Genomic DNA, 23,565 nt, shown 5'->3' on the forward strand with positions numbered 1-23,565 from the left:
GTGGATTATATGTGCCTGTGGTCTTTGTGGATGTACCTGTGGACTGGACAACAAGAAAATGGACACAGTGAAGCTATTTGGACTTATGTTCTGTCCTGACTTCCCATCTTTTTAGGATCACTTCTGGAAGTGAAGTTTTATGTTGTTTTGTTTTAATGGCGCTTTCAGCAACTCGGGCTATTTTCGCCAATAATTGTACGTTTATTCGTAAACTTTATTAATCAGCATCACATTACGGAGTTAGGTCCAGTTTTAGGGGCAGGAGGAAACCGGAGTGCCCGGAGAAAACCTGCGAGAGCGAGTATGGTCTGGAAACCAAATGCATTTAAAGCCTGGGCCAAGCCGGGACTGGAACCCGGGCCTCATTGGTGCAAAGCGAGGAAAGAACCGCGCCAACCCGCTCCCCCTGTGAAGTTTTACTCTTCATGCACTGCGTTTTACAGGCCACAACAGTCCCTATGCATGCCTTCACATCAATTGCCCAAACAATTCTGATTGGCTGGCGCGTTTACATTAAACGCGTCAGCCAATCAGAATGCAGAATTGCCCAGCATCCCTCTTGCTGTATAAAACGTATAGTTGGTGATTCACACATGGCACGTGCACTTACATTTACTTTAATTTCAGGATGACCAGATTTAAAAAGTTCGTTATGACTGTAATCTGCCATATGTCCCCCCCCCGAAAAAAAACCCAGTCGAGCAATTGCGCAATGTGACGTGCAACAGATGTCGTGTTAGTGTGTGACCGTGACGGGAGTGGGAGCAGTGTAACCACCGCGGGCGCCTGTCACGTCGAGGGGTGCTTCGGAGATTAAAGTGCTTGTGGTGGGCTTGGGCGCGGTGCCTCTGCACACTGTACCGTGGCATGGAGGAATTAAACACATGACCGTAGCCAAGGCCTACATGCTGACAAAAGCCAAGGAAGGTAACCTATAACTTCATCCTGGTGAGAGATTCTTGTATTTACAGGGAATCACTTAAAACGTTGAAGGGGAACGAATAAAATGAAATTGACTGCTCGAGCTAGGAAAGGCTAAGTCTTCGACATCATTGATATATATAGGACCCCCTAGAACTTCCTCACTGTTTGGAATAGGCCCCACCTAGCTCATTAGATTAGACCAATGTCCTGCTCATCGTGTAACCTGACATTGTGATGGATTTACGTATTGGCATTCAATGCATTCACTTTATTCATAACCATGAAAACCGGAGGCTTTAAAAACATTTGCCGTCAAACCGTGTGAATGCTTATGGTCTAGTGTCCGGAAATTGGGCACCACAGTAGACGTACGGCGATGTGGCCGAGGGCGGTCACTAGCACTATGGAGGGAAAGAGTTCCATGTAGTCAGACAACACTTGAGGCCCTGTGCAGAGACCTATGAGACTTGTCTGAAAAAAAATGTGTTTTCTGAGTAAATGTCCTTAAAATCTTCTTTCCCCATTATTTTCTGCACAAGAGCAGGCCATGTAACTCCATGGCTAGCGTACATGTATGTAACTGCACGAGACTGCCACATTGGAAGTTCCAGGTACTGCTGTACAGTTACAGCTGTGTGTATGTACATGTATCTACCCCGAGAACTGGCGTGACTATTTTGTTTCCCCAAAAAACTGTTCAAGTAGGCCTATGGAGCAGTCTTCATTAGATTGTCATTGATTGTCCTTCATCAGCATTTTTTAGTCGAAACTACAAAACCATTATTTCAATTATAACCTCCCCCCCAAAATCAAATTTGTTACTGTGGTTACCACTTTCCTGAGGGCCTCTTTGTTTACCTCTCTGTTTTTCCTGTGAGTGGCTTCTAAAACTATGTCAGGGGGCTTTTGTTGTCAGATGACAGTCTAAGTAAAAAAAAAAACCACCCCCTAAACACCTCACAACATGACAATGTGCATTGTTTTGGTGTGTATATACTCACATGTAACGTATGTAATGAATGTATGTGATACGAGGAAAGACAGAGTGCAACATGAGCGATTCACAACAGGGCACCTCCCAAGAGTTTGTAATGCGTTTGCCAATCACAATGTGAGGAATTGTTGACCCAATGTTTGGAAAGGGTCGACACTGCCACAGATTTTGTGATTAGCCAGTGTGTTGCAAACTGGTGCACTATCGTGCTGACACTCGGAATTAATGGAATGAGAGAACTTTCTAAATACAGTGTATTGCATTTATTCAGAGTGAAAAATAGCTGAAAAATCAAGACAAACATTTCAGCTGATAAAGTTGGAAATGCAACACCACTTTAGGCTGGAAGGATTGCGTGATGTCTGTTTGATCATGGCTATCTGTTGCTGATATCGAGTTGTGAATGAAAACTTGCCCTAAATTTGTTTTTTTTTTTTAGCAAGCGCCCGTTCTTCAATTACCCACTGGTGCCTGTAATGCTGCAATCTCACACCACCCAACTATTCTTGAAGTGCTCTCAGAATGGCTAAAGTTGCTCTCTTTCACACTGTCATGCCGATATGTTTGATGTTGGTTAGTCCCGTAGCTGCACAGGAAAGTACACGTAAGTAAAAGAAATCCTAAGAGGTGGCAATTCTTTCCGTTTCCATGCATTTTTATTTATTTAGCAGTAGGCAACATTTAGGTACATGTAACTACAATGTTAGTAGACAATGAATAAAAACAATTGAACTTGCATGTCCACAAGGTACTGTGTATGGAAAACGTAGCAAAGCCGCCTCAGATTCTGGTTGTTGTATTTGTCATTTTCCTCCTGTGTACTTGTAACATGTATTGCTCAACTCCTGAAACTGGAAATGGTGTCCCAAACTTGCTGGTGTGACTTCTCATTATGGGCAATATGCCACTCCAGGCGTGCATATACAATGTACATGTAACTGCTGGGGGTGCTCTTGTATACATGTACATGTATGTGTGTGATAGCACACAGTGCTATGATGTACAATGTACATGTACAATGTACAGTGTACAGTATACATGTACCAGTACATGTATGTATTGTAGTTACATGTATGCGTCAATCAGTTAGCACAGACATGACAGACCAGGCAGAATGAAGGTTGCCCACAGCTTTGGGAAGTTAGACCTTGTGTGTGAATCAGTGAAGATCGAGTGCCACTGCACCCATATGGGAACAGTCCAGACAGTGGACTGTAAATGAGTGCACTGAACCAATTCAAGCTCCATTGAAAATAGTGTAAAATCAACCAAGTTTGGAGCCCCATGGCAGGCAACTGAAGTCTCTGAGGCCTCTCAAACAAAAAACAATGTGTTGTTTGGTCCTTCAGATTTCATTTGATTTTCAATTTTTAGTAGGTTAACCAATGAGTTTTTTAATTATCCGCCCAAAACAAACTCACCCCCCCCAAAAAGAATGTTGCCAAGCCTTCCCAGCAGCCATTTTTCAAATGACATCCCTCACCTTCCTCGAGCTCTTCTGACAAATTTTCAATCCCATTTTTGTCTGCATTGCCCCCAGATGAGTGCCCCTGAATCTACAGAGATGATTCTGGGCCATACTGACACAATCCCACCATTTCTTGGCCCAAACAGACCCCTCTTTTCAAAACAATCTCTGGGTACTTTTTGTGCGCCTCGGCCTGGCGGAGAATTTTCCTTGAATTGAGACACTGCACCCTTTACATGTACATGTATAATGCACACTTTCCCGCACCATGGATAACCTGACAGTCTGAGACCTATACAGTCTCATGGGGAGTCAGGTTGAAACAGTGTTTTTTTTCCTCGCCTTCCACCTCTGGGGGCCTGGGTTCGAATCCAGCTTGGTCCACATGTGGACCTGGTTTTCAGTCCCTACCTGAGTCTGTGGGTTTACCCCGCAACATTTATCCAGGGTTTTCTTCCCATGCACCTCTGAAACTGAACATTTCTTCATTGTCTTCATCTCTCATTATCATCCTGTAATTGGCACTACATGTATGATCAGAAACATGTATCGATAAATAAAAACACCTTCAAGCACTTTACGAGGCAGATGTGAGGGGTGGTTGTGGAAAAATTACATGTGCTGTACTTGCAAGGAGAGCTCCTCTGCTTACTTGGTGGATGGCTGTGACCAAGGGACCGCATGCTTGCTTCAAGCATGCTTTAAGGGACCAAGGCCCCTATATACCAAGACTGGCTATTCAAAATATTTATGATGATGATGCATTTTAGGCTCCCCCTGGTTGGTCCGGCCTCCCCACTCTGATAACCCACCTATCACTCATCAGCTGCAACAGATACTGATCAAATAGCCACTGACTGAGTATAAAACCTTTTGCCATTAATTGGTAAAAGGAGATATTTCAGTGTATAAAATTACCGGCTGCGACGAGTCAATTCGGTATTCCAACTGCATACAGTGAGGTGTGTCATGGGACAGATATTCCTTTCCTGTCTGACTTTAATTCACATGGTTGATGATTGTTTCTACGTGTAGAAGGGTGTGTAAAAAAGGAACAAGTTATATGAAAGTCAAATTCAATCATATGTGTTTGTTGTCTGACATGTTATGGTTCATGGTGTTTTCTTATACCCAGAAATGTATGGAACCCAAACATGGACCATATCATAAAAGGCATCTCTTTGGGCATGCTGCGGTATTTTATTTTTTCAGTTATGTAGGAACGATGGTTGGACCCAAACTAAATTCCATTAACCCTTAATTTTGTGTAAATACGGATGTTTCACAACAGCACCCCTCTAAAGAGTTTGCATCTCGTTGGCCAAGCACAGTGTGCAAAATCTGTCAATCCAATGGACAGGATCGACAGATTTCATGCATTGTGATTGGCCAACGCATTCCAAACTCTTGGAGGCGCAAATCGCCTGTACTGTGGCAGTTTTCTGTCATAAAGTAATAATGCCACAGTTGTTTGAGCCCATACCCAGCAAGGCATCGGTGCTTGTCAACACACCTCATGCACTTGTTTATTTTCAGGGTTACAGAATTTTGTTAAAGGAAGATGGAAACGAACAAACCAACTTGAAATGGAAGCCAACAATCTTCTGTCTCAATATGCTGATAAACAATGGATATTGGCTACAAGCCAGAGAAACCGATGCTTCTCCAACTGAGCTGTATTGCTCTATTTGTAAATCTTCATGAATTTTATGTTTTTTTGATGACTGTTGCTGAAATAATGGAAATGAAAACGAAATTGGTCAAAATAGAATTTATTGAACCTGTTCGGCCCCCCCAAAGAAAAAGAGGCGTGACTTCAAAAGAGATTTATTGGAAAACAAATTTCACCTTTTATTAATTATCGTGTTCATAGTGGGCAGCTTGTAAGTCATTTTAACAGAACATGTCACATTAATGTATGCTGACCACTCATATTGCCCTGTTGACCATAAGTTCCTCCTTCAATGTCCTAGTTTATGAAGCACGCCTTGCTGATGGACCCTACCCCAACCAGGGTCGCTTGGAGGTGCGCTTCAATACCATTTGGGGCACTGTCTGTGATGATGACTGGGACATTAAGGATGCTGAAGTGGTATGCGGCCAGCTAGGCTTCCCCTCAGCCGTGGCTGCTCTCAGTGGTAAAGACACTGTCAGTCTGTATGGACAGGGAAGAGGGTCGATCTTCTTGTATGACGTGGACTGTAACAGCACCGAGGAGAACATTGGCTATTGCGGGCTGGATTACCCAATAGACCACATATGCGATCATTCTGAAGATGCCGGCGTGGTTTGCTACAGCGAGAATTACCCGAGTGATGACCCACGGCCTGGTAAGAATTCTGATGCTTAGGGTTGATGTCAGGTACATGTAGCTGTATTACATGCTGACAGGGGGATGTTGGCTGTCCACTGCTGGATATATTTTGAACTGGTATGAGGTTCTGCTTTCAGCAGGGGTGTGAGAATTCAGCTTTTAGCTGATTTCAGCTTTTTTTGTTTTAGATGTTGACCCTGAATATCAGCTTTTTCATACACCCGGTCTGTACAAAAGTATAAAATCTTTTACATTTCAGCTTTTTGCTAGCTGTTTTCAGCTTTAATTTTAAGTGGCCACTCAAACCCCTGATTCAGGTTAACCCTAACCGTCTCGGAATTCAGAAAAAAGTTACCTGACAATTTTTTTTTGAAGAGTTTTACTTGATTGAAGAAGGAAGAGCCCACTGTTAAGATCTGTTTGGTGAAAATATCCATTTCTATTGGTGAAAATCATAATTCCGAGCTTGTTTCAACTTCATATTTACCATGGTCAATTGTTTTAAATTGGAAAGGTTGTCAGCCTATTAATAGATTCCATCAAATAAGGTTTGTGGTTAAATAAATTAGGCCAAAAAATAAGCCTGCCATTGTAGTTGTTGATTCTTGTGGCAGTTACATAGACATGTTTATACTCGCTCATTCTAAGCATTATTGAAGGCTTCTAGGCAGGCCACACAACCGAAGTAATCTGTCACATGATTTGGGATGTGTTGGGAAGCCTTGTGGACCTTGGACGTAGCCTTTTTTTGCACAGCTTCTATGTAGGCTGTGCCAAAAAAGTCTTAAGGTATGTTACTGGTTAGTAAGTGCGAGTGACCTAACTTGGTGAGTTGAGTCACTACTGTTGTGACTTCTTACAAAGGAAATACCTCATGTTCTCCCACTGCTTTCACCCACAGCCCAAGAATATGATCTGCGGTTGGTTGGCGGCTCATCCTATAGGGAGGGACGGTTGGAGATTTTCTTCCAGGGAGAATGGGGAACAGTGTGCAGTGTATTGAATATGCCAGAGGCATCTGTGGTTTGTCGTCAGCTAGGGTTCCCTTATGCATCTGGAGTCCAGTCCTTTGGGCACGGCGAAGGAACTTTAGTCATTGATGACTTGAATTGTAACGGCGATGAGGCCAGTATACTAGAGTGTTATCACAATGTGCTGGGCCTGACGAACTGTAACCACGTGAGGGATGTTGGAGTCATCTGCTCCGACGTTCTCAGCACAGAGATGCCAACGACATACAGTCCTGGTAAGTTTGACAGAAATCATTTCAGCCTGTCCATGGACAAGGAGCTCGCGAAAGCTGAAATCCAGTGTGATCATCAGTCTGAGGCCACAAAGCCAGTTCAGATTTCTAACTTTCCATTGGCACATTTATATAAAAGATTTGTTTCATTGTGAATACTGTGCACATGTCTAAGGGAACATTTGAAAATAAATGTTCACATGTTCTTGCAGTTAAAGGAAAAACTGTTGACATCACTTCTAGAACCTCTCAGGAGTTGCACTTCTGTAGTTCAAAGTTTTAAATTCAGATTCAGATTTGGGGTCATTTTGTAATGGCAGAGCAAACAGTTGTTAATTATATTGGTACCCTGTCTATGACTTTGCAGGCATTTCCAACTATGAACAGTGCAGAGCAAACCATGCCCTTGCATAATAAGAGGAATTAACATACATGTACATGTATGCAAGTGTGGATGCAGAATAGCAGTGATGATGAGTGTTGCCAGAAAGGGGGAAAGCCCTTCAGTCGGGGAGGGGGGGATCGTCCTCCTCCGTTGTTGAAGACATCTGCTCACCAAGCTTTCAATGCTAGATTTGTTTATGTTTGCTTATAATGTTACGTACTGTGCATGTATGTACAAGTACAGTAGCATGGACAGAAATTATTGTAATACTGACAGAAACTTATGTAATTATGATAAATGTGTTTGCCTAAATATTGTGCTTTTTAATTCTTATACCTACAGGAGTCTTCCCTGTAAAAGACAAAAATTTTATTGTATGTAAATAATGCTTCATGGCATTATTTTCAAAATATTACTTACATGTATGTTACATGGACAGAAATTTGTCACAGAATTTCTGTCCATGCTACATGAGTTACTTACGTACATGAGTGTCGTAAAAAGTGAAGACAAAGAAATTTAGGCTTATACTTTCACTGTCGGCAGTGAACAGTCCTAGATAAATGAGATGATATTTCTGTTTGTTTATGGGTAAATTCACGCCCATGATAATAGGTGTCTTGTCAATTTATAACAATTACCCTAATACTTAATTATTTTCAATGACTTGCATTTTCAGAGTTACATGTACGTACATGTTCTGTATTCCTGTACACATGATTACATTATACAGACTCAGGAAGAAGACGGAAAGCTGACCAAAATGTTGTGCTTCGCTGTGCCCCCAGTTCCCCCTCTCAAAACCCAACTTTGTCGCCAGTTGTACCCCATTAGTGTGGATGTGCCCACATGCAGATTCTCTTGGAGTCAGTCAACACAAATTTGATCCAAGCCAGTACTTCAAACCTGTCCATCTGGAAATTTGTCTGAGATGACATTTCTACAACGGTACCGCATTCATGCACATTTTACATACATGTTATTAAGTCCACTTAATGCTGGATGACAGGTGGATACACAGAGATTTCCCGTGTCATAACATGGAGCACATATAAACACGTTCTGGTGAGTTCTGAGTGTGGAGCTCCCCAGATGACGTCTATACTTTTCCCCTCACTTTAGTTATACCTGTTGAGTGTGCACATGGCATACAACTAGGTTTAAACAAGTTTACTGAGGTTAGATCGGTGTGGAGTGGCCATTGGCCATAGCTGGGCAGTGTAGCAAATATCGCTCTGTGACATATTTGAGTGTTAAAATATCGGTTGTGAAATACAAAATGTTGCATGCTTCTTTGACAAACAACACACTGGATAAGCATTGGATAACACACAAGCCTTTATAAAGTCCAACTCTGTAAAGGACCATGGTTGTGGTATGTTGTTTAAAAAGTCTGTGTTTTTAGCCAAACATAATAATTTACCTTGGGCAAGTTCGTTTTGAAATGATATCATCAGCAAGTGGTTAAATTTGAGGTGCATATGGATTTTGTACATGTAGTTCACAACGCCTAATTTCTCTAAGAATTATTTCACATCATAACATACCGGTATATGCATGACCCGTACCACATTAACAGTTTGTGGTCATGTGATCTTCTTACCTTTTGAACTCTATATATGCAGATGTACTCTGTCTTAACCCCTTCTGTCATTTGATACTGTAGAAATTGAAGCTATTTTAAAGAATGGCGTATTCCGATTGGTGGATGGACCAGACCCTTATCAAGGCCGAGTGGAAGTGTTTGTTAGCAATGCCTTAGCCTGGATGCCCATCTGCAGTACAGGCTGGGACTTTACCAGAGCGTCATTTGTGTGTAAGAAGCTGGGCTACCGACCGGCAACGTCAGCTGGAACAGGACGCTATGGTGCCGGTGCTGGCCCCATTGCCAACTGCTCAGCAGGGTCGTTTGACTACGAAGGGAGGTTTAACTGGGAAAGGGACAGCTGTGTAGTTGTCAATGAAAGCGATGCAACCGGTGCATGCTCTCATGACATGGCAGTGGATGTGGTTTGCAGCGGCACAGAGCCAGGTAAAGTGATTGTCCAGACAGTGTTCGCAAAACAGAAAATGTTAGATTTCCCACATGTACATTCCACCAATTAAGTTTAGTCAGAGAAAATCTTCTTCATCTCCTCTGCTTTTTGTTGCGAGTAATACCTGACTGTCCCAGAAACATACTTTTTGCTTCTTCCTGTGGGAAATTTCCATTGTGTTGAATTTAAGAAAGCTGAAAGTGAGCCAAACTTTCTGCCAAGTCTCTTTACCAGATATGTGTAACATTCACATTAAGATCACTAAACGCGGATTCGTGTGCTATATGAAAGTAAACATGTCAGCATTTTTTATTTCAAGAGGCAGAGGGGAACATGCCACGACACTGCAAAGTCTTTGTTAGGATGCATTTAAACTTTCATGGGGCAAAGGTTAATAGACTGATTGCTCCTGCTAAGTCACGTGACCTATTGTGGATATAAAATATAAACAAGCATGGTGTCCTCCCATAAGAATGTTGTTCACCCAAAATAAAGCCGATTTTCAGGAGAGCACTCGGCACATCAGTAGTCTGAATACTTCATCAACGGTCAGGTTTATTTGTTGGTGAATGACAATTGTCTCACACTTTGCTATGGGGAACACCCATGTTTGTAAACACTGTAGGTCAAGTGATTACTGGGGGCATTTGGTCTATTGAAGGTGATCTGTGGTCAGGTGATGTACAGTATTGTTCTGCAGATTCCTAGAAAACCCTGCTCTAGACGTGCTTTAAACCTATTTGTGTTGTAGGAAAACACACAATTACTGCCATTTTCCCAGAAAAGCTTAGTTTGTGCTTTGATATTGTGTACCCATTCTGTACCTTCAAAGGGCTAAAATTCACTGTGAAAAAGGATCGAGGTGTGCCAGATGCCCATTAATCCTAACAGTCTTCAGTCCTCCAACAGGTGAAGGATTGAGGACTGTTAGGGTTAAGGTAGAACCAGTGTGTTACCATTTCACTGGAGGTGCATGCCAAATTTCAAATCCGGCCTTGCTTGACATGTAATTCCTTTTATTTTGAACTTGATATAATTCATGCATTGAATTGTAATGCGTAGTCTGTGACACATCATTGCCTAGACAGTTCTAGATTGCATTGCAACAGACATGACTGTTGGTTTCATTCAGGCAAGGAGGGGTACATCAGATTTGCTGGTGGGTTGCGACAATTAGAAGGCCGAGTGGAAATTTACAACCAAAATGTTTGGAAGGGACTGTGCTCAGACGACTGGACAATGGCGGACGCCCAGGTCTCTTGCCGGCAACAAGGCTTGTCACCCCCCTCGGAGGCGATTTCAGGGGGGACGTTTGGGAGTAGCAAGGCTGGAGATATCCTGCAGACTTCACTGGACTGCACGGGACAGGAGTTTAGTCTGGTGAAGTGCCCCCAGACACCTAGACCCACACCTTGTACCCTTGGTGATGCTGCAGTTCGCTGTGGTGAACCAAGAGAAGGTAAGCATGAGGATGCCCAGTGTGGGAAAGATGTGAAATAGCAAAAAAAACCCCACCTGGTTGTAATTTTGGGCAGTGCCTGGCTTTGAGTTAATAAGAGTCTACTGTACATAGACTTTGGCTGTATTGAGCAACAATGACTAGGATTTTGCAGGCTGGAGGACCTGATCAAATCACATCATCCTGTATATCACAGCTTAGCATGATGCAGTAAGACTTTCTCCTTGGGTTTTGTCTCCTGCAGCTCAGGAATTTGATCTGCGACTGACCAATGGCACAACTGCTCTGGAAGGCTTTGTAGAGATAATGTACCAAGGAGAGTGGGGGACTGTCTGCCTTTTCGGCTGGGAGTACTGGAATGAGGGGAGAGTTGCCTGCCATCAGCTGGGCTTCCAGTATGTTGTTAGAGCCACCACCAGGTTTGGACCAGGAGTTGGACAGGTGATGTTGTCTGCATTGATCTGCAATGGCAATGAAGAGCGGCTGGTAGACTGCTACCATAATGCACCTGGACAGTCATGGTGTGACCATAGTGACGATTTTTGGGTCATCTGCTCCAACGTTGAACCAGTGACCCCACCTGCAGAAGTTTCACCTGGTGAGCACTAGCAGTAATGACTGACCCTCGATGTACATGTACTGCCGTATTTGGAATGATGTGTTTGTTGATTTGGTTTAGCTTGGGCTGGGTCCTGGCAGGTTGGGTAGGGATGGGGTGGGTTTTGTTCTTTAATTTGAATTTTGATGTCACTCTTCCCGGTTAATTTCCTGACTTACACATGTAGCAGTGTATCTTTCAATTAGCAAGGGGAATACCAAATTCCTCCAAGGTACCGGTAATTTTGATGTGACTTTGTGGTTTGGAATCCAGAAAGAGCCATGCCACTCTAACTTTAGCCAGGGAGTTTTTTCCAGCAAGAAGTTCTGGTAGTAAGTGTTGATTGCTTAAGTGTGGATCTTCAGGAAATTTTCTCCTTCTGATTATGTTTACCATAAATTTACGAAGCTTGGACACAGCTGTGCTTGTATTGGACAAATTTGACCGTTTAAAAAAAGAAAAATGTTGTGCTATTTTGGAAACGCTCACTGTTTACCCTTTTGCTCAACTCTAGTTGACGGTGAAATACGACTTGTGAATGGGTCGGACCCCCACCGAGGTCGCATGGAGGTCTTCGTGGGTGAAGAGGGGACATGGGCCACAGTATGCGGTGAAGGCTGGGACTTCAACAGGGCTGTCATGGTCTGCAACGAACTTGACTATCGGCCCACTACTTCATTTACCACAGGGAATTATGGTGGAGGGACTGGCGTCATTGCCACTTGCCCAGCATCTGCATACAGGCTAGACGCGGACGACTGTCAAGTGACAAATAACTGCGGTCGTGACATGGATGTTTTTGTTGTTTGTGGCGGCAGAGAACCAGGTAAGGCAAAGTACCAGTGAAATTCCACAGTAAAGATGGGGAATGGAAAGAACGATATCATAACGGGTGCATTCTGCTGGAAAGCTGAAGCACAGTTACTGTAACAAGGCGCTTGATATACATGCATTTAAATTGAGATTTTGGGATGAACTGCTCAACCTCATAATTTGTCATTGTATCCTCTAGGCTCTGAGAGTCAAATCCGACTCGTCAGTGGGTCTGAACCGACAGAAGGACGCGTTGAATTCTACCATCAGAATGCATGGAGGACGATCTGTGCCGATGACTTGACCTATGTTGGACAGCAGGTCGTGTGCTATGAGCTCAGCTTTCCTTTCCCCACTCAGTCCATCCCAGGGGGAACGTTTGGCGAGAGTCCAACCTATGAGATTTTAGATGCAGTTGTCAATTGTACTCTGCAGGACACTCGTTTAAAATACTGTGCTCAGTCACCGAGAGCGACGCCTTGTGTTGGTGGTCATGCTGCAGTGCAGTGTGGCATATGGAGTAACGGTGAGCACTTTACATTCTTGTAAAGACGTACACAGTTCTTTGAAAGAGAGACTACACAAGCAAGCTTTGGCTGGCTGAATGGATTCTCAAGCAATACATGTAGCTCTGCAATTCAATTTGCATTGGAAATCTAAGAATTGGCAATGTGGGTTATCTAGTTGGTTATTTATTGGGAACTATGTGAACCTTCACCATTGTGTCTTTAGAACAATGTATACTCTGTAATGCCTGAGGACTCTTGAAAGCTACAACCTTACTCAAGTGGGACTTGGACCCATGATCTTGTGTCTAGTAGTGAAGATGTTTTATGATTTGACCACTGAACTTACCAGGGTTAGATGGCAGGTTGCGTCATTTCTCTTGAGCTTATCTGAATCAACTATCCAGCTGACACTGATAATATTGGTGGTCAAGTGGTAGAACATTTGCACTTGCAAGCAGGATGTCGGGGGTTTGAGTCCCACCTGAGTTAGCATTGGTTTCTCCCAGAGGCAGTAAAGGGCAAAATACCCAGTGTAAAAAAATGTTATCTTTCCAATGGCCCCAAAAGAGTTATGTCCTATGTCATACCCTGCATTGTTTGACACAGAGTCACTTGGACGTGAGATTTCATCGTTTGGCTTACGTAGCGCAAACATTTTTTGGATTGGGTTTCCCCCACAACTTTGTGAACACTTCAAGAAGTAATGGCCATTATTTTTCTGAAGTTATTTACATGTCATTTTTTTATTATTATTGTCATTATGAAGTCATTCTGGTAATGAAACCAAGGATTCCTCAAAATAGCCCTTGGCACTGTAGCTCATAAGCCTGAAGAAATGAGATAACGAGAAGAAGTTACAGTTGTAGAGGTGGCAAGAAAACTCAGAGGAATATTCCGGGTAAAATCACGGAATCAGGTAGAGACTGATAACCTAATCCACGTTTGGACCGGGCCGGGAATTGAACCCAGGCTGCAGATGAGACATGAAAAAAAGAAGTACTACGCCAACCTGACTCCTCATATTTAATGTGTACACTTTCTTCTTGAATATTTACAGATACTGATATTCTTTTGAAATATTTGAAATTATTCTTTAAATATTAAATTTGAATGTCATCAAATTAATTTAGAGTGAGTTAAGTTCCAATGACTGACTTTCAGAAGTTAAGTTGGCCTGTTGCAGTGTACATGTATATATGTTCAAAATCAAATTGAGCCTAGTAATCCAGCAATCTAAGCAAAGAAATCCAAAAATCTATTCAAAGACTTAGTTCTACCCAAAGAAACATAATGAAACAATAATGTATTGATATTTTGTTGTGTTATAGTATTTAGTAGTACTATTTTGTATAGTGTACATGTATTCCTGATGATTGCAAATGATCGTTAGGTCTTTGTAGCAAAAAATTTCAAAGGGCACAGACAGTTGCAAGCTAATCCAAGTTCAAGTCAATAAAGTAAAACACCTACTTTTACCAAAGACAGCGCTTTGTACTGAGCAGCCCAGGCCTGTGTTGTTTAAGAATGATACATACAGGAGCCATCTGCAGCCGTGGCTTTGTGTGAGGATTAGTGCATACCACACATACATTCTATTGACCATGCAGCTGCTGGTTCAATGGGGCCTGCTGCTGGACAGAGCTTTGCATGTTACCCCCAACATTTTATTGTAAAATAAGTCACCAATTGTCTGAGATCTGGTTGCCAATGCTAGGCTTGACTGTGTAAAGTGATGTGATTCTAGTATCAAATTTTCACGCTCTTGATTTCATTGATTTGTTCTCTGCATTTGTTCAGCCACCGAAGGGGACGTGCGCCTAAGTGGTGGTCGCTCTGTGTTGGATGGGCTAGTGGAGATATACCACAAGGGCCAGTGGGGAGCAGTCTGTAACGATAATTTTGATACTGACAGTGCGGCCGTTGTCTGCCATCAACTGGGCTACCGTGACCAACTGTCCCTGTTTTCGAGTGTTGGTTACTTGAGAAGAAACCCTTTGGTGTGGCTGAGGGACCTGAGTTGTCAGGGCTATGAGGAACGCATCTCCGAGTGTGTTGCTTTGCTGGGGGAACCAGTGGCATGCCAAAGCAGTCGCATGGCGGACGTCAACTGCGACGGTCACCCTTTTGCCAAGAGTAAGCTTCCTTACCTGCACTTCATCGCCTCACAGTTTTGACCCCATTTTGTCATTATTGAAACTGTGTATGTCATTTCTCCTTTAATAAATAGAAGGCAATATGTCAGATTAATCCCTTGCACGTTTCCAAGAGTTTAAAAGTCAAGTCACTGTGATCCAAGAAATTTGTTGCTGCATGCTACATGTCACAAAAAAGGATTGGGAAGAAACTTTTATGACTTTCAGGATTGCAGATGTTTTTGTTAGGAGGATGTACTGGGTAAATGTAACTAATGTTGCATGATAGTGAGCAGCTAGTCCATTTCAGTAGGTTCGTCAACATTTGATATTGGCTACAAGCCAGAAAAAAATTATCAATGTTTTACTGCATTGTGATATTTGTAAGCTTTCATATTTTTTATTTCTGTTACTGCAATAATCACAAATTTTGCCAAAGAAAAGTGGAATTAAAATTGACTAAACCAGAATTCATTTCACCTGTTTGGTCCCCGTAAGAGCAACCAAATGAGTAATCCAAAAAGTGGATAAAAGTGTTGCCCTACGGAAAACCAGATTTATTGAAAGATAGAAATTCCAACTTTTAATATCCACTCCACAGTAAAACCTGCAATTCAGTTTAACATAAGAGTACATGTTTGTCACATTTCATATTTTTATACTTGCAGTCAACACAAATTGTCCTGTTTGTCTTTACTGTCCTAGCTTACGAAGCACGCCTCAGTGATGGACCTTATCCCAACCAGGGTCGCTTGGAGCTGTTCTACGACGGTGCTTGGGGCACCGTCTGTGATGATGAGTGGGACTTTAAGGATGCTGAAGTGGTTTGCCGGCAGCTGGGCTTTCTTTCAGCCGTGGTCCCTCTTAATGGTAAGGAGACCAGCAGTCTGTATGGATCGGGGGAAGGAGAGATCATCTTGTACGAGGTGGGCTGCGATGGTACCGAGGACAGCATCATCAAGTGCAAGCTGTCTTACCCATATTACGTTCTGTGCGATCATTCTGAAGATGCTGGCGTTGTCTGCTTCAGTGAGAACTACCCAAGTGAAGACCCACGGCCCAAAGATTCCGGTAAGAATTCTGTTTGCTCAGGCTTGATGTCCGGTAGTTGTACCCACTGTAGCTGGCAGAGAGTGGCATTGGTTGTCTGCCGCTGGATATATTTTCAACCTGTGTGAGGTTTGGGCATTAAAGTTAAACCTAACCCTCCCTGAAAAATCTAACGGGTGATTTTTTTAGATGTTTTTTTGCTTGATTCAGCAAGGTAGAGCCCAGCCATTAACAATTTACTCACAGTTTGAAAGGCCCTTGAAAGTGATAGTACAGGGAATCTCTTGGATATTAAAGGTGTATTGTGGAAGATGCCTGGAGGCTCCTTGCTTCAATCCATACTTGATGCAGGTGATGCATGGCTGCTAAGCTCTGGTAGGCATTCTGCTACCCATCTTCTGTTAGTGAATTTGGATTTATCTATTGAGATTACCATCTACATTAGTCACACATTTGAATGTAAGAGGCAGCAACATTGAATGATTTCCATCCAGAAACTGTCCAGCTGTAGTTTTGGGGTTTTTTTTTTACGGAATATATTTCCCCCAAGATGTTAAAAAGTTCTGCCAGGATGGTATCTCTGCAGCCGTCATGTCATTTTTTTTTTACTTTGTATCCACTACAGGCAATGGGGGTGGTTTATCAAGTACCGCCATCCGCAACATTGTCCTTGGGGTCCTGGTGGGTGCCAAAGTCCTCCTGCTCTTGGTTTGGTGTGGTTACAAGTACAGCAAAAAGATGGCTGAGCCCCGCATTGTGGTGGTGGGCCCAAATCAGGGATTCACCAGTGCGGGCATTGACCAGTATTCTGCTGTCAACCAGAATGAGGTATTCACCTTGAAGTAATTTGTGATTATTCAGCATTTGTGATCATCAGTATTTAAAGTACAGCTGCAGTGAAGTTTTCTTGAAAATTGTTTTCATTCAATGTATAAAAACTATTCAATGCGTCTTTTAGGTTAACTATTTTGAAAAGCACATTTACTAAAACCTTTGAAATTATCCCTGCTGTCCTGGACAACTGAGGGCGCTGTTGCTGTGAAGTCATCCAGGGAAGACATAGTCAGTCCATAGGTTTTTTCTGTTCAAATTGTGAATCCAGAATTCACTCAGGGAAACATTTCAGAGAGAGGGTTGGTTGCTTGCTAACTGGTGTGTCCCTTCTCAACAATGAGTCACCATAGAAGAGAACATTTAGGCCGGCTACCTCTCCACATTTTTGTACATTGAGGTTTTATTCCTGGGATGACATTACAGTTGCTCAAAAAGATGGAAATACTCATTTGCGTAAGAACCAGAAAGGTAGCAAACCCCTTTAAAATAGTGGAACAGAACTTGAAAATGGGGACAACTGAGAAAAAAAAGGTGCATTTTGAGGTTTGTATAAATTTCCAAAAATGTCATTGCAGCTGCTTTGTAAAAATTATTGGATGCTGTGATTTGGAATATGATGTTTAAACACACCTCTCACTGGTTCTTATTTTTGGTTGGCTGAACCACGTTCAAAAGGGTTTGCTAATATACATGTAGTTTAGTACATGACATGAAAGATATCTACTGGCCAGACCTTTATCTTTTACTGGCTTTTTTCTTTCCCTCGCTCTCTTAAGGATGCACCACCAACATACAGCGATGTCACCAATAACCCTGGTAACTTTCTCCCAGTTGATGGCACGGAGCCAGCCAAGCCTTCCTCTCCACCACCAAATTATCAGTCTTCTCTTGCCAAAGAGGGAGCTTCAGCCGATAATCAGACAACATCTATTTAAAATTAACATACATGCACACTCACTTGCACCTGAAGCCTCTAAAAACTGTTGTCCAGTAAGGTCCTTGTAGAGACCGGACTTAATCCACATAAGATTCTCACTGCCTGCATGTTATGGCCCTCTTTCAGGTCCCCACTAGGAATGTAAGGTTGGCTCACACATTTGTAACCACAGCTGACCTGACAGAATTTATCTGAACTGGATCTACACGTAACTGGACAAAGTCAAGGTTTTTTGCCAGGATTTCGGAAACTGGCCATGTAAAGAAGAAAATGTGGCTTTGTTCATGTACATATGTATGTGCATAACTGTACATGAACACATGTACATGTTCAATGTGCAACATGACAACCCGCATGCAAGGACATTCCATTATTTTCAATGGCTACTGTCATCAGCTGCAGTGAAATGAAAGATATACAGTAAACTAAACTCAGGTTCAGTCGGCACTCTTGGTACCCCCAAAATTTGTGACGACTTACACGTAGGCCAACTTTTATTGTGGTGCAGTGGCCCCCACCTTTTTGACGGGGGGGGGGAGGCCTGGCCCCCCCTCTTTCTCGATGGGGGGGTCCCCTACTTCTTGCAGGACCTATAATTGGGTGGGGCTCAATGGATCATGTTAATGGCTGACGCCAGATGGTCTAACAACTCCCCCCCCCTTCCACTTTGAAATCATTGTGCTGCCGGTGCCAAGCAGAGACTGGTAATCACTGGAATCAGTGAACTACTCACGCTTCTTTGGCAAGACTCTTCTGCCATCGACTCTAACTGTAACTTTAGTGTATTAAATGGAAAAAGCTGAAAAAAAAACAACAACTCAGGTTTATTTTACTGAAAACTCTTTTTGATACTGTGTAGGTAAACATGAAAAAAAAAGCATGTGATACATAAACTGTCTAACTGTAGAGGGCACACTTCAATGCAACTGGTCTGTCCAGGTCACTGGAACACTATGCTCAAGCATGAAACACAGTCCACGAGTAATGAGTTTTGTCAATAAGGTAATGGGGAAAAAGACTCCAGAAATATGGATGACTTTAACTGAGAGTCAGACTGTGGTGTAGGTTGTTCACTAATTTATATACAACACCAGAAGGAAAACCATGAGCAGATATATTTTGGTTTTGGACAATCTCAGACTGATTCTGGAAGCTTAGAGGCAAGAATCAGATGAGACTTGTGGGGGTATGTGCTCAGTATGTGCCAGTGGGGCTGATACTAAGACCATTAGCCCAATACAGTTCACTGTACATTTCAAATGACGACTTGCACAGTGAGGTTTTGGGGCTATGATAGGGATTCTAACTTTAAGGGTGTTTGAAGTTCCCTGGAGTGGATTTTTCTGATGTATCTTGTCACAAGTGCCATGCTTGGAAAGACTTGCCTTTTTTTAATACGAAGCTGGCCTAAAATGCCGCATAGTGGCACAAGATGGAGAACTTCACTGTGGATATATGTTGCGTAAGTAATGCGCCTGCACAGTGCATATTAATGCACAGGTGCAGGTGCTGGGCCAGGCACCTGCACATTAACGTGCACTGCGCAGGCGTATTGCTTGTTTGCTCGAATGGTGCCCATGGTGATTACACCTGTTTGGCAGAGTTCCTCATCTTATGCCGCTATGTGACACTATAGATCTTTGGTCAGGATCTATCCCTGAATTATGTCACCTTTTTTAAAACACAGCTCACATTGTATTCACATAATCCTAACTCTCTTTGGTACATGTATGTGCAAAACCATCTTAAAATTGGAGGACTCAGGACTGTATGCCCCTCTGCGAGGCAGCAGATGGTCACCGTAGTGTCCGTGATTTGATTGAGTCGGCTAACTGATGGAGATAACTTGGTGTTACAGTCAAACGTGATCGATAAACTAAACCTTAAGATGGTTTTCGGGGTTACATATTGACATTCAGCATATGGGTAACAGGGTATGTAATGCTAAAAGCCCTTACACAAATGAAACTTAGTCCATCATTGAGCGACTTAGTCAATACAGTTTTGGACAGTGTCTCCATTTAACTCAAGATGTTTTAAGTTTGCAACTCTTGCTTTTCTGTCTCCAAATCATGATTTCATTTACTTTATACAGCAATTGCACCTGTGTAAAAATTAAGATCACATATGAGAGGGAGTGTTGAGAATTTGGAATGGTACCCCAGTATATGAGCCATGTCTCAGACTGCCCACATTTTATTTTATACTGCAGTCAACTACATGTAAAAAAGGCTTTGAGTTAGTTTTTTGATACATTTTAAGGGAAAAGAAAGTTGTACAAAGTTTGCATGTTAGAAAAATAATCCTTTGGAGCCTTCTAAAAGAAGGCAAAAACACAGTGACCTAAGCTTCTTGCTCACACAGAGAAACTTGGTTCAAATCTCATATTGGTAACTTATTGAACCGTGGTTGAACCAGTCACCTCATTGTCGCATCAAGTGATTAAAACAATTCCTGTAATAAAAAACATTTCATTCTTCGAACTGGGTTTTTACAAGAATGTGAAACTCATAAAGGTGAAGCTGGTGGTGAGCTACATGTAAAGACCATCCTGATGGTTGTTAGCTTGCAAAAGTTTCTTAAAGCACGATTTAAGAACTAACAAATCTGGTTCATGCTGCGATTTTATTGTCGGAGCAATTCAACCGAACTGAAAGTCCAGTTGAAATTTGAATATACTGAAGAATTCAGTAGGGTTTAATGGTGTTAATAAAAATCAGTTTATGATATACTGGCTTCTAAGGGCATTAAATGATGTTGATTAAACTATTACTTTTAAAAACTTTAGCACTTTTGGCTTTATCATGTACGTCACCACTAATGCCCTTTACAAATTTATACAAATGTGGGGTATATCTTCAGGAAAACCCCTACAAGAAATTTTCAATGGTTTATTTTGCGCTCTGTTGGTAACATGATTTGCAGCATCTCCATGTGAGACTACGGCATTCATAAGTATCAAACACAGCTACGGCTCTTCACCACTGCCTCTTTTGATCAAAATTCGAAGCTGTAGTTGTAGGAGACTGGACTGGAACATGGCTATCCGTGTCATGTGCCATAGCATGCAATCCCATGTGTTAAGTCAATTGATAAACCGGCAGGGCTTCACTGAACATTTGTGCTGTTGATGCCCCAGGCAATTTATGGAATCAGTTTTTAGAATGAAGGGAAAGAACTTGGCCACATGTTGTTCAGATTTGATGCCTTACTTATCATCAGGACTCCATGATTTCTAGATCAAACAAATTTGGGTAACTTTAGAACTAATTAATTAAAGTAAGAACTCTTTTGAGAGCCAGGAACTGCTTAGTTCAGGTGTGCAGTGTCACGTGTTACAAATCAATTCTTGCCAATTTCCTTTTTGCCCTCCATGAGTGCATTGCTCGCATGGATTTGTATGTAAGGAAAAACACCAACAGCTAATTAAAGTTTAGTCATTTAGGGGCATACAGTGTTTATAGTATGCTCAACTCATGTTATCTTTATATTCTTATGTTTTTGTGGGCCTGTAAGGTAAACATAATAAATGGTTTTCTGAAATAGAATTTTAGATTTTTAAGCCTTAAAGAGTTGCTAAAATAAATTGTTTTAACACGGACCTCTAAAATTGCACCTTTTTGTCACAGTAAACCTTATTGTCAACTTTTATGTCACTATATCAAAGGGTATTTTACCACTTTTGGGTTTTTTGCTAATGAGCTTTTCCATATTCATTAGCAATAGGAAAGCACACATGTAAACAAAGCATGATGTCATGATGTAGATCTGTATATTTTTGTGCACGGATCCCATTACATGTAATTTAAAGGTTACTTTAGTGTCCATATCGTGTGTTATTGGGAAAAGTGATTATCATGGAATACTTGGAAATGAAGAATTCAAGTTTTTGGGATGCCACACCCTTATTTGTCTTCCAAAGATGTCTCAAATTATATTCGTATCTAGAGAGAACAATAAATACAAAGTTTCTGAAATGAACCTAAAGTTTAATTGTCTGTTGTTACAAAAATCCAGCTTTTGATCTTACAAGTCTTTAATAAGTTGGTTTGAATACTTTGTGGCCTTCCAAATTTAGAAACTTGATGTACAGGACATCCCAAATCATTTTGATTTCACTCTGAATACTGGAACACTGTGATTGAGTGTAACTGCATATTCAGTACATTAGAAAGATTTTGAATCGATGGGATGTTGACAGAACCATCAAAGGTTTTCAACAGTAATCCAGGTGAGAGGAGATTCTTTTCAGCCCTTCTTCTTTGCTTAACAATTTGCTTATCAATTGTAATTTGCATTCTTCAATAAAGAAATGTTTCACTGCTTTAGTTAGAAATCAGAATTTCACAGAGGTACGCCACGTGTTAAGTTGGTAAATCATTTTGATTCCAAAATGTAAATTGCTTGGTTCAAGTCCAATAAGTTGTTTGTTTCATGAAATGAGAATGTGCCTTTTCCTGTGCCTTATTAGTCAGTATTGTGTATTCTGTGCAATGGATACATGCTGTACTGAGGAGTCGAACATTGTTACACACACTTATTTACAACGTAATAGTACACTGTACAGCAACATGCTTCACTCTCTATGCATGCTTTGCATACCATGTAGTGTGGCGCAGAACACAGCAACACTGGTGAGGAATGGAATACCGGGACTCTGAAATATGGAACCAGTGATTGTCACTGCACCCAATCAGACTACTCGTCGCTGTTAAGAATGGAGACTTGTACAGAGAATAACCCTTGTTTGAAACGGGCCCCAAATAGGTTATGGTATTACCTGAATTATGATGTAGCTTCAGGGTTGTTATATGGGGTTGTTAGCTTAAAGGAAGGAGAACAAAATGTTTGGTCGACGGGGGTTGGCTTGTGTGCCGTAGTGGGTAAGGAAATGGATAAGTGTTGGTTTACTTTGTTGGAAACTTGGAGGGTTTTTTCTTAGTTGTTTTTCTTTTCCTTTTCAACTTCTTTCCTATTAGAAAGATCAATTTTGAAGGGTTATTAGATTTACTGCCCGAATTTGTAGCCCTGAGGTATATTTTATTTAAGGACAAAGCTCACTTTAATATATTCTTGATATTTCGTCCTGGTTCTAAACGGGTTATTTTCTGTAAAAACCTTGTTTGTTAACAGCGGTGGGTTGTCAGATCAGCCGGCTAGTGATTGCCATATGTGAGGCTTAGGGGCTACAAAATAGAAATCAAAGTATCATATGAAATTAGAAAAGTGTTTGAAAGCAGTTGACAGTGTTTAAAACCACCATGTGATGGGGTTCTTTCACAATGATAATGGGTAAATTGTCTGGGGCTATTTAATGTAAATGGTTGATAATCATGACAAGCAGTGTACAAGGGACTCCAAGCATGGATCTATGATTCACGTGATAACATTACTCCTGGCTCACAGGATGACTCAACACTCAATCCAATAGGTCCTTCATAATCACAATGCGCGAAATCTGTCGACCCAATGTGCATTTGGAATGGGTCGACAGAGTTTACACCTTGTGACTGGCCAATGCATTGCAAACTCTTGGAGGTGCACTATTGTGAAATGCCCATAGTACAAGTGCAGATCCAGAGGAACATTGAACACAGCTAGCATGTGGGGCTCTGGACAGTTTAGATCATCATTGTACTTTATTTTATACTTGAAAGGATTCCAGGTTGGAAAAGTACCTTCATATTATTTGCTATTAAAATGTCCTTCATTGTTCCACCAACCCAAAATCTTGGTATTCCACTGTGTAAGTGGTATAGGAGAATACATTTTGAGACAAGGCATACTTATACTTGTGATGAAATCAATGCCTGTGCAGAAAAATTTGAATTCCAGTTCATGGTCTTCCAGTGAACAGAACCTTCAACCA

At 41.7% G+C, this 23,565-nt stretch overlaps 1 protein-coding gene across 3 annotated transcripts; it reads left to right on the top strand.

Annotated features, from left to right (window-relative positions):
• The first annotated feature begins 613 nt into the window (after positions 1 to 613).
• On the top strand, positions 614 to 21,677 carry LOC110982171 (scavenger receptor cysteine-rich domain-containing protein DMBT1-like). 3 transcript variants are annotated; one of them, XR_015425640.1, is made up of 14 exons: positions 614 to 948; positions 2,358 to 2,522; positions 5,360 to 5,716; positions 6,602 to 6,946; positions 8,995 to 9,360; positions 10,497 to 10,823; positions 11,068 to 11,421; positions 11,936 to 12,247; positions 12,434 to 12,760; positions 14,541 to 14,876; positions 15,581 to 15,946; positions 16,551 to 16,753; positions 17,536 to 19,156; positions 19,244 to 21,677. XR_015425640.1 is itself a non-coding variant. In XM_022240418.2 (13 exons), exons 2-13 carry the CDS (start codon positions 2,441 to 2,443, stop codon positions 17,692 to 17,694), a joined length of 3,534 nt encoding a protein of 1,177 aa, XP_022096110.2. In that variant the 5' UTR covers positions 614 to 948; positions 2,358 to 2,440; the 3' UTR covers positions 17,695 to 21,677. The 3 variants fall into 3 exon arrangements, 2 of the variants coding, with proteins under 2 accessions (XP_022096110.2, XP_022096111.2); XM_022240418.2 differs by having other exon boundaries at positions 17,536 to 21,677; XM_022240419.2 differs by having other exon boundaries at positions 614 to 927; positions 17,536 to 21,677.
• Positions 21,678 to 23,565: the final 1,888 nt, after the last annotated feature.

The sequence above is a fragment of the Acanthaster planci genome, linkage group LG06, assembly GCF_054643075.1.
Source record: "Acanthaster planci isolate LZ-2023a linkage group LG06, COTS_SCS, whole genome shotgun sequence".
NCBI lineage: Eukaryota > Metazoa > Echinodermata > Asteroidea > Valvatida > Acanthasteridae > Acanthaster > Acanthaster planci.